At 38.3% G+C, this 12436-nt stretch overlaps 1 protein-coding gene across 1 annotated transcript; it reads left to right on the top strand.

Moving 5' to 3' along the window:
• Positions 1-92: 92 nt before the first annotated feature.
• LOC124131400 lies at positions 93-12185 on the top strand. Its single transcript, XM_046494663.2, has 22 exons — positions 93-167; positions 630-836; positions 1134-1587; positions 1698-1756; positions 2364-3033; positions 3213-3268; positions 3526-3612; positions 3945-4067; positions 4241-4363; positions 5085-5159; positions 5383-5504; positions 6112-6207; positions 6332-6421; positions 7311-7433; positions 7946-8135; positions 8891-9037; positions 9249-9340; positions 9845-9918; positions 10184-10278; positions 10498-10663; positions 11046-11119; positions 11406-12185. Coding segments are annotated over exons 1-22 (3186 nt in total). The 5' UTR covers positions 93-166; the 3' UTR covers positions 11468-12185.
• The last annotated feature ends 251 nt before the right edge of the window (positions 12186-12436 follow it).

The following is a 12436-nucleotide window of genomic DNA, read 5'->3' as shown; positions in this document are numbered from 1 at the left end:
CTTGGAAGATGAGTTGGTCTATATAAAGCGTGGTATTTCCAGTTATATATAGCTCTGACAACTTTCGGTTTAACGTGACCAATACCAGGCGGGTGTTGGAGGGAAGTAGAGCTTATGCAAATTCGCGTGTCGCATTCAAGGTCAAGGACGCATCACCACTGTAATAAGTAAGTACGCACCTTCACTTCCAGATCTACGAACGTTCTTAATGACGCTCTAGGAATAGATTGTAGATGAATGTGTTGTGTAAAGGAGTACGATGCTTTCTGAGGCCACAGAGACACTATGCTCCGGGCATACGTCTATTAAATAAGCATGCCTTTCATACTGTTTTGTACTTGAATATGTTATCGTTGATAAATCACCATTTAAACGAACTACTTACTGCATGATATGACACTTACCTCAGACCTGTATATATATATATATATATATATATATATATATGTAGATGTAGATGTATATATATATATATATGTGTGTGTGTGTGTATATATATATATATATATATATATAGTCACATCACCCCATGCACGCGCTGACGCCTCTAGAGATAATGCCAGATGTGAATGCATGGCTACAAATTGTAACTACAGAGAAATCGCAAAAATATGTAAATTACCTTTAAGTGATGGAGCATGGAGCCGATCCACTTCAGGAACTAAGAGAGAGGTGTGCCTCGACGCCTTCCACCACTGATTTGAATGACATCGATTCCCTGGTGTTTCGGGAGATCCGTGAAACTTGCGCTCTGACGTTAACCAGGTCTTGTTCAGTTGTTGATATACTGGTCAACACCAACGCTTTGACGTTATCTGATCGCGGGACTTTGACAGGTATACACATATTTGATCACAGTACTTTTTGAGAAACAATGAGAAAAAAATCCAAAATGTTCCATACATTCAACTCTATTACTTCATTACATTCTGCTCTGTGTGAAACCATTCAACATGTGTATTTAGATTATAATGTGTCTGTGTGTGCCACTTCACAACTAAGTCATGTGTAGAATACAATCTCCTTCTATGATACACTGAGTTACAATGTGTGCAATGATATTGTTCATACACGAGTACACCTCTTAGTGTTTTCATCTGGAATGCTTAATATCTGAACTCTTGTAACTTCAGAGCAGGGGCAACTTGTGACGTTATCTTGGGACACCTCAAAACAGTCTTCATACCACTCAACATTAGTCATACACGTGAACGAGAGTGACTCTCATGTTATCCCAAACATTGTCGGTGTCTTATGCAAAGATAATTTTAGAAAGCTTCAGCAGTTTGCTGTCATGATGTTTAAAGACTATAAAAGTAGAATAATAACTCTAAAGGCGTCTCCACTAAGTTTGGAACTTGTTCACGTGGATTTAACTTTTCTGGAAAAACTCAGGGACAACGTGACGGTTGTTGGGAAGAATTTTAGGAATTTAGTCTGTGAGGAGGTACATACAGATGTGAGATTTGAACTGAAAGAGAATGACCAAGGAGCACATGGGGGTGGAGACTTTATGTTTTCTGTTGGAGAGCAACCAAGGGAAGAAGATGGACGTGGCAAGAAACGTGTCGCCCAGTTGACACCAAGGTACGTACAGAGACATAAAACTTACTACACTATGAGCATTACACGAGGAAGATGTTCGTTTACATGTATCTCGTATCACTTTCTCATTAATATTGTATCTTCTTGCACAGGAAGTCGGCAGATCGGATATCTGGGGCTCATGGTATCAGAGATTTTACCTGTGTCAAAGGTAACTATTACATGTATATGTTTTAAAATGAGACATGTTTTGTATAAGAAATATATAAATTAGCTACCAACCTTATCTTCATGCCATTACCCAAACAAGTCTTCAGTGACATAAGGAAGAGGTGAGGTGAGGTGGGGTTTAATGTCGCGTCCAAGATTATTGCACTTATATAGCGACGTGCATGCACGTGTGTGTGTGAGTGGGTGGCTGCTTGTACTAGTCCGGACTGATGTCGATTTATAGTGCTAGCTCACTGAGATACCATGCCGCAGTATAAAATGAATACCCCACTCAGACACAGTCCTTGATTTAGTCCCTAAATGCCGAGCGCCTGACAGGGTAACAACAAGTACCATCTTTTAAAGTCTTTTGGTATGACGCGCCCGGGGATCGAACCCCGGACCGTCCGCTCTCCGGGCGGACGTTCTACCACTAGACCACGGAGGCGGTCTCATAAGGAAAAGGAAACACATTGACACACATGTTAGTACAATGCAAATATCTGTATCAGTGACAGGACATGTAGAACGTTTTCTTAACTGTTTCCAGTTTAATGTAATCAAAACAAACCGAACATAATCGACTTATAACTATGCTTCGTGTTAAGATGAGTCCTCCGCACACACATATGAACAACTAGAGCGGAAATTCAAGTCACATCAGGAGAGCGTTGAGGCCAGATTGGAGGAACAGAGACTTCAGAATGAATTCCTGCGGACTTCCTTGAATTCCATTATGGAATCTTTGAATATAGGTACAAAAGTCAGCAACCCACATCCTGCTGAAAGTCACATTGTTGGACAGTGTAGTGTTTCGTCTCCGCTAGTGTCAAGAGTTTCAGGAGATGGCGAGGAAGCAACACGTGAATTGCCGAAGACAAACGATGCAACACACGTACATGCGTTCGCAGCAGGCGGGAGACCAAATGTTACTTCTGACCAGAGAGAGGAAAAAGCTTTTACCAGTAAGAGTGACAAGACCCTGTTTGTCCAGAAATCAAAGCCACCTCCTGTTTCTACAAGTGAGGACAAAAACGATTCTGAAACAAAACAGTCGATGCACCGTGACAAGTCTCATTTCGATTCCACAAATACTAAACATACCCAATCTGCAAATCAATTTGACAACTCAGAGACATCAGTAAACCTTGTTAACCCACGCCCGACAACACCCGAATTTGCCTCCTATAATGAATCTGGAGAAAACAATATGTTCACAGTTCCATCACCTGTTCTAAACACAGCCCCTGATGTGAAGCCTCCTACGCCGCTGTCAAGGTATGTAGCAAGGCAAGCATTATATATACAGGGTGTTAATTCCTGGTTGTTGGAAGGACTGATTGTGGGGTACAAAACAATAACCGTTTACTCCTTACAGCGAGGAAGTGGAACTTTGAATTTGATTCAATTTGTAAAATGGGTGACCGTCTGGCTGTCAAAAACATTTATGTTTACAGGAACGTAGAGGCGCCCGGAATGACGATGTCCGATAGATATCAAAGTCTACCGGAAGGTAAATGAATGAAGAACATACTGAAACTAAAGGTGTAGAAAAGATGCAAGTAGTATACAAAATCCATGGTACATGGCAACATACTATACAAAATAGAACGAAAAAGTGCATTAGTGTCAGTGTAAAGTTTGCAAGTTGGATAACCCTTTGCGAATTCTTGTGTTTCTGCCGTCTTTGTTAACTTGTAGCATTAGACATAGGGTTAATACTATTGATAGGAGAAAGTGGATATGTAATGTACATGTTTGTTGTTTCAGGTTACGTGGAACCGTTCATTCACATCGTGGGCAACGATCCACGGGCAAATCGTATAAACGCAACAATTAAAAGGGAATTGAATTCAAGTGTGTAATCACTTCGTTTATTTAGATGAAAGAAATATAGTTTAGGACTATATATAGGTAAGGACAGTAAACTATCATCTTTGCCAATCGTATATTTTGATTAGCTTTGTAGGTATGAGCAACGCTCTTGATAGATGTGTAGATAAATGTAGAAACATCAGGGATCACCATCGATAACAGACTGTTTACGACACACATATGGAACATGTTTATAGGTCATGTTTACTTCGTTGGTCATACACATATCTTCCAGTTTCATATTCTATTTGTAAAAGTACAAATGCATCTGTGTCTTTTTTTAAAGTTTAAATTGTTTGTTGTTGTTATTGAAGTGCAACCATTCCCGCCTCGTGCTCCGACCTCACTGGGCACTGTCCTATGTCTCGACACATCCGCAAGTATTGGTCAACAGGGACTGCAAGAGATGAAGAGACAGGCACTCGACTTCATTGATGGCACGTATAGTCACGCCTACTTTGGTTCTGGATATAGTTTTTCAGATTAAAATGATTGAACCCCAATGCCCCATGTCTGACACAACTTCAACGTTTGACAACCAGTAACTACTTGTTATAGTCGCACTTTAGTTTCTATGTATTCCATGTTGTCTCTGTTTTGTAAATAACAGGAATTGAGGATATGGTGCAGGCGCATGAATTAGAAGAAAATATTGGGGTGGTTGCATTCGGCGCAACTTCACGGATTGAACACCACCTCAGCAATGACTACGCAAGCGTCAGAGATGCTATTGGTAGGAAGATAATATTTCCTCATCTTCCGTTAATTATTCGTATAAAGATATGCATTCGATTGGCAGTTATTCACGTGAACATATTTCAACATTCAAATTTAGACGGGTTTACACTTCCAGAAATAGTGGGATTTATTTCACTGTGCATACAGGCATACAATGTCTATTTTGACGTTTACTATGGCTTTTGGTTAACCATATTGTGCGAGACTTGGCTGGAGTGACCTCTATGCTGACAGATTTTAAATGTTTATGTCAGCTAATCCAAATTGTGCTAGTGCAACCACCATGAAGATGCGCTTCACTATTTCTTTGTCAGTACCAACTACTCTCCATAAGAAGAACATGCCTTTTTACTCTAAAGGTTATGATCTAAATTCTATTCATTATGGAAATGCAGATGTTATTGCAAACATTTATTTAGAAATACTAAAATCTTTTCATAATTTCATATCAGCCGATTTTCAAACTTTGTCTAAGTGCAAATCTCTCATGAAACTGAGTTTTGTTTACAGCGTATTACTTCAGCATGCTCAGAGTCGACTGTTTTTATGCAAAATAACTACCTTATTACTTACCCTTGACTGTACATTATACTTAATGACATTGTATGAGTGGTATTAACAAAAGTCTTTACTTGTTCTCCGATTCAGGTTTACACGGTTTTTAAAAAAAATAAATATGTTTTAAACATATTTTCCAATATTTCTCTATGTTACAGAAAGACTAGAGCTCGGAGGTCAATCTCCTCTCTTTGAGGCAATACTTGTGTGCATATGCTGTATCAAACGCCGAGGTAAGGATATGAAGACAAACTTAAATGTGCGAGATAGGCTTTCTCTTCTTTTTCATCCGGTGGATCCGATATCGCACTGCGAGATAGACATTGAAGAAAACCTTGTATTGCAGCTGCTACTACATGTAGAAGAAAAGATTTCTGAGTGAGTGTCCTTACTCCTTTAAAGTTGACACGAATGACCAGCTCCACATATCGATTAACTCTATATCAATATTGCCAGGTGGAATAATAAATTTATCTGGAGTTGTCGCCCTTCGACCACGCCTGATAATCTTCACAGATGGAAATGCATCGAATGAGAGTGACACTGGTGTTAGAGATGTCCGCCGTACAGACACCCAGGTAGGTAGGAACTTGTTGTGTCACCATATGATATCACAATTACTAATACTGTCTGTCATTATACAGAATAAGAGAAAACAATTGAATGACCCTGAAGTTTATTCAGTGGTTGTGTGACGATATACACTAAATGTTATTGCAATGAAGATCGGGGTTAGAATTGGACTTCAGCAACACATGCTTGTCGTAAGAGGCGATCGGGAGGTCAGGCTCGCTGACTTGGTTGATGCATGTCATCGTATCCCAATTGCGTAGATCGATGCTCATGATGTCAATCACTGGATTGTCTGGTCCAGACTCGATTATTTACATACCGCAGTCATATAGCTTGAACAATGGCGAGTGCGGCGTTAAATAACAAACAAACAAACAAATACACACTACGACTGGTATCGTTACACGATATGCGCTACTGACAAAAGATTTTAAAAACAGTTATCTATTTTTACTCTATGTCAGAACGTAAATGTTAAGAGAATAAAACATTCAACCATTTACAATGTCGTGTGACTTATTCAGGTTATGCGAGTACTAAAATCATGATTCAAAGTCTATCGTGTTTTGAGGTTCTTGAATCAAGTTTTATATTTCAATGTTACGATTGCAGGTGAAGATGCAGATTATTGATTTACTTCAAACACTGACGACTAAATCAGTCTTTCCAAAGCCTGTTGTATGGGTTCCTGTGGGACAAGCCGACAGAGTATGTATGAACCTTCCTGTTGTACATGTATTTAGTCCTGTAAAGAATTATAAATATTTTCTTGGAGATTATGTAGGTGATCACAACTTTCTATCGCAATATCTTCTTGTTATTATATTGACAGGATTTCATGATCTTCCTGGCAAATAAGAGCAACGGGTTCTGCCTCGAGGGATCGGACATTACAAAACTGTGCAAGTACCAGCGAGTTCAAGTATGAAATTGTTACGATGTAAATTTGAAGTATTTCAGTTAATTATCCCACGAAGTGAAGGAGGATATAGGAATGGGTGTTGTCGGTCCGTCCGTCACGTTTCGTTTTCGGAGCAAAAGTTAAAAATACCATGAGAGATATCTTAACCAAACTTGGCACATAGATAGCTCAGGTGATGAACTGGTCCCTTTTGATAGTTTCGAACTTTAAATAAAATATATATTTCGAGATTCCATGGCAACGACTTTGACGCAGACTGAAAATGACGGTAGTGCTCTTTTCCGGAGCTGATCTTGACAACCGTACAATATTTCTGCACCAAACTTGGCACATAGAAAGGTCCAGTGGTGATGTTTCGGGATTTTTAAAAAGAGTTTCCATTGCAACGACTTTGACTTATACTGAAAATGGCGGTAGTGCTCGTTTCCGGGGGGCTAATGCCTTGCACACAACCGGACATGTCATTGGCAGGGGATATAAGTATTTCATTTTTTATGTTTTATTTCTTTCTGGAGTATACAAACAATAAGTTTACAGAATATAGTTGAAATGCAATCTTAACTACATACAAGTTTGAAAGTATATCTATGGATAAAAATAAACAAATCTATTCCAGTGTCAGGATGCTAAAACATCTCTGTTGGGTTGTGCAAGTTCGTTTGTATGAGTATTTCATGCTTGTTGAAATGATAGCATCCATTATGCAAGTGGACATAATGCATAACATGGTAACCTTTAGTCGACTACGTCTCCAGTGCTGTGGAACGTTACCGAAAAGAACTACATCTGAAATAGAGACAATACTTGTCGAAGTAACTTTGTGTACATTGGCACATATCTTTAATTATCATATTTATATTATCACCATGTTTGTCTTTCCAATATCTAGACAACAATCAGCAAAGTATTTAAATGCATCGACAACGGAATCGGCACTGAGACAGGGACAACACCAAACCAGATACAAACTCTCCTCAGTGCACTGGGGGGTGATTTTGATGATGAAGATCAGGTTTGTATCAAAATACATAAGATCATACACAATTATGCTTTGATATACTTTTATGTGTTACAGTTAAAACTTATAGCCAGTTCATCTATAACATCTGAATGTGACGTAGTATACATCAGCACACGTTCTCATCATCCATTGCTATGCTAATCCATTTCAGTTAAAAATCTGAGGCCAAATGTTTCGCATATTATGTTTAATACCTGACTAAATCAGATACAATATATTACCTAAAACATTCAGGTATTATACGTAATAACTGATTATACGTTTTAGTTGTAAGATATTTAATGTCAAATTAATAGAATGTATTTAACTGTAAGTTTTATACACAAACACAAACTTATTTCAATGATTGTTTGGTCATTTTAATGAAATCGAAAAGTTCCATAACCCAGCATCGTAACACAAAATCTTTGACTTCCTGCATTTGTACAATGATATTATTAGGTTCCAATTACAATGTATGTGTTTTACATACAGTTGTTGAGTTATCTTCCGTTCATTTTCAGAGGGAAATTGCACAGTCGGTGACAGAATTGATTGAAAAGGGCGTAAGTGATTCCGAGCTCAACACTAATCTGGAGCTGCCAGGCTTGCCACATCTTGGCAGCAGAGTGGCTCGTGGCAAAGACTGGAAGTGGGATAACCAGGACACAGAGGGACCCGGGACTATCGTCAGTCACATTGCAGCAAGAAAGGGTTAATTCTGTTATCTGATTTCAAAATCTCAACGCTACATGTTTATCTCTATGGAAATCTCAGTGTTATTAACATTTGTTTTTCTGGGTCTCCTTCCTCGGTTACCAAATATTTCACTATTAACTATATATTTCACTATCTTTCGACTTCTTAAGGAATAGGGGGCACGGATACGCCTGGTATGCCTATGGTTGTAGGTTCGAATATCGGTTCGCTCCGGTTTCTAGGTTTGTCAGCCCCATCTCCGTGCTCCTGCGTTTCACCAAAGTGGTAAACGTCTGAAACCTGCGTCACTTCTGGCTTTCCCACCATATTAATCTGACACGCCGAACTGGAATGCTTTTCCAACCGGCGTTAAACCCAACTAACCGTCTCACTCACTCTTACGAAATAATGTATTTTGGAAGCCATTATGAAGGTGAAATATTGAAGCTGATGTTGATAATTAATGTGGGGCAATTTACATATGCATAAATGTATTTTATGTAATAGTATTGTGTTAGTTTGCACTTACGTTTAGTCTCTTGAAATATCAATTGATATATATTTTAATGTTAAAATTAAGTTTACTGTCTACATGGACCTGCATGTGGTGTTTGGACATAAAAAAACGACTTTGATATGACCTACTTCAGGTTAAAAAAAGATAAATAATAATGTGTCCAGTTAATTGTGCGGTATATCTTAACACTGTAATAGTAATTAACTGTAATGAAAACGTGTCTCAACGCAAATAACAAATGTGTATTTGACAGATTGGGTGCTCGTACACTGGGACAACGGTCAGAGATCTGAGTGTAGGTATGGTGCAGAGGGCGCCTTTGATGTGAAGGTTGTCCTTGATCAGCCCAGATATAATACCTCAGACATGACGTTTGACATCGGATGTGAAGTCACTAGAGGTATTATTAATAATGAGAAGTATTATTAAATATGTTAATACACATGTGTAATAAAACACACATACCCATATTCTCCTGAAGAAGATTTAAAAAAAATCTGAATAGAAACCTCAATGGTATGTGTTTAATCTCTTGGCATAAATGAGGTACTGTATGTTAGTGTTAATAGAGTCAGCTTAATGACGCTGTTTCGTGCATTTACCTTTGCTAGGTCCTGACTGGGAGCACAGGTATGGATTCCAGGATGGCGGGTCGGGTGGTGTTGGAGTGGTCATCGAAAACCAACTGAGTGGCTCAGTTCGGGTTTGTCAATTTCATTATACCTACATAAGGGATAAATGAATACATCTCATTAGCTTTCTCAGTATATTGTTATCTTTGTACATTCTTCCCACCTTGTGTTGTGTAACTATACCATGATTTATCTATATTTACTCTATGCACTTACTCAGCATTCACCTGATGAAGGATACAAGAAGTAGCAATGAAACGTAGTGAAATAGAATAAAAGAAGTTACTATGTGATGTAATAATAGGATAGAATAGAATGTCAGAATAGGTCTTCAGCAACCCATGCTTGCCGAGAGAGGCGACTTTGCTTGTCGTAAGAGGCGACTAACGGGACCGGGTGGTCAGGCTCGCTGACTTGGTTGACGCATGTCATCGTATCCCAATTGCTGGATTGTCTGGTCCAGACTGGATTATTTACAGACCGCCGTCATATAGCTGGAATATTGCTGAGTACGGCGTTAAACCAAAACAACTCAAACAGATAAGATTTTATGCACTTTTTACGCTCCTTCGCAGGTCAGGTGGCGGTTCACTTCACACATTGATGTGTATAGATGTGGCCAGGAAGGCAAGATAGATTTGAGTCTTAGGTATGTATCCATTGACATGATTACCACGACATCTAATGACGTTATTGTGTTGTGAAAGTATATGTGTTTTGATTGTTTCGTGAATCAAACGATGTTGTATTGAGTTCTTTCAGTAGATGCATGGAAAAGGCACAATGTTCTGTTCGTTACATGTTCGTCTTACTTTAACATTCATATTCCAAATTTGTTAATTTCACGAAGTTCTCGATAATCGGTTCTTGATTTTCCCTAGAGAGTGATGTCACTTGTTACCGACATGTTACAGAGATCCAATTGAAAGTCTGAAAGAAGTGACACAAACAGAGGGGCAGATGTGTCATGGTCTCGCTGAAGTAGCAGACAAAGGAAAACGTTCACATGGTAAATAAATATTCATCAGAAATATCTGCCAAGAGCAGTGTCGATTGCACGATTCCGACCATATCATGAACATGTGTTTATGAATCACTATCAAATGGTGATGATAGCAGGTTTTCGCGAAAAGGTCAGCGTATCCTGCCCCACCGATGGCACCCGTCACACATGCAAAGGCAAATCATGGACATTGCAGTCAACAACATGAAATATTCTTCTGTTTAGAAGACGCTGCGTCAGATATGGATGAGGGAGACAACAGCTGGGTGTGGCAATGGCAGGATTGGGAGGGGCAGTGGCGACTGTATTCAGATGAAGAAAACCAGAAGTTAGAAAAAGTATTCCAACGCCCCAACGCTAGTTCGTGTCTGTTACAAAGAGATGGGAAAAGGTAACTGTAAACTAATATGCGAAAACATGGTATTGTTGGTCATTTGTTTAAGTTTTGTTTAACGCGTACTATACTACGCCATATAAACGTTTAATGTAAAAGATAATGTAGAGAGCAGATTATGATGCACATGTGAATAATATTGTTACATCATACTTAGTCTGTGTGCTTTCTTTTTCGATATTGTCCGATCGTGCCTGCTGACGTCCTATGATACTTTATGAAACTATCCCAAAAGAATATTAGAAGCTTCCTCCAACTGAGCGCATACAAATATAACCTCTGTTAAATTGTTGACATTATCGATGACTATTAGCAGTTATTCCTCATGGTTAGTCAAATCTCTTTGAAACTATATGAGGATAATGTTTCTTTTATCCAGCTTCCGAGTATTATTCAAAGAAAATCAAGAAAAAAGCATAGACGATGACAGTAGGAGGAAGGTCAAAAGGACAAGTACGTTATATATCCTATCGTATCTTTGGTTGGTGTAATATGGCACGATATGAAAAGTATAACACCCTAATGTCCATTTACATGTGGTTTACGGCAACAAGATAAATGTTACATATACGTGTAAGTACACACACTCATGTATCTATTTGTTTTTGAATATCTATTGAAGAAATTCTTCTACTCAGCGTTCATAATACTCAAACACAACCACATAAATAACATTTTATCAAAGTATTTATTCGTATTATTTCAGATATTTCTAACCAATATACAATGTCTCATTTAGGGATGAGCGAGGATGATCTAACCGTGTACAAGGAAGTCGAGCGACAACTGAGGAGATCCTAACATACCCTGCTACAGTTATATGATATTCGCTCATATATTGTAAGTTTAGAGTTGCCTCAACAATGATTGGTGACGCACACATATTTCAAACATTGAACGAAAATAGTGTGCAATTTATAGTCTTATGTCAAAGTAATATGACATCATCGTACTAGTGCGTCAATAGTGCTAAGGATCTGCGATTATGAAAGTACGCAGGAAAGAACGCCTTACCAAAGGGATACAATGACATTGTGTATACTAATACAATTTGACTCATATAGAGTGGAGACATGTCTGGATGCCGACTTAACTCTATCGTAGTTAAGAGAGGAAATCTATTGATGCGAACTTCTTTCTTATCAGGAACAAAGCGTTTTGGAGTATATGCTTATTCCTTCATTATTCACATGATGAATGGGTACGCATATAATCCGAAACGTTGTGTTCCTCATTATAAAGAAGTTGACATCCATAAATTCTCTATGTCATGTGTATCACTTCTAAATGCCATTCAAAGATTCTATTGTAGTTGCAATGGTAGTTGTACATGTACTAATAGAGGCATATGTAAATATGATTTTCTCATTAAATGTATCAGGTGTATGAATGTAGGGCAGTACTGGGATGGAGAAGGCGTCACACATGCGCATGTTCTGTTTGAATGATGATATGTTTGTACATACATTTACGCTGCGACCATCGTGTGAGAATACAGAAATAAATGAATGATGTATAACGATTTCGTTCCTTTTTTAAACATTATTGCAAAGATATACATGTAATTGGCGTATATGGCAATGACTATAAATCTGTCACATTGTAACGGTTCCCCAAAAATATTATGTTTGTCAATTCATTTAACGTTAAAACAATGTAGATAGTACAGGTAAGCACGGCTGCTGTGTTTATCAACATTACTTGATGTGATTTAAACATATTTGTTCACAAGGAAAAGAAATTGGGCACAAGTTTTCACAAATTAGGTAG

Source organism: Haliotis rufescens, unplaced genomic scaffold (genome assembly GCF_023055435.1).
Source record: "Haliotis rufescens isolate VD_foot unplaced genomic scaffold, xgHalRufe1.0.p SCAF_1, whole genome shotgun sequence".
Lineage (NCBI taxonomy): Eukaryota > Metazoa > Mollusca > Gastropoda > Lepetellida > Haliotidae > Haliotis > Haliotis rufescens.
This window is presented reverse-complemented; position numbering and strand designations above follow the sequence as displayed.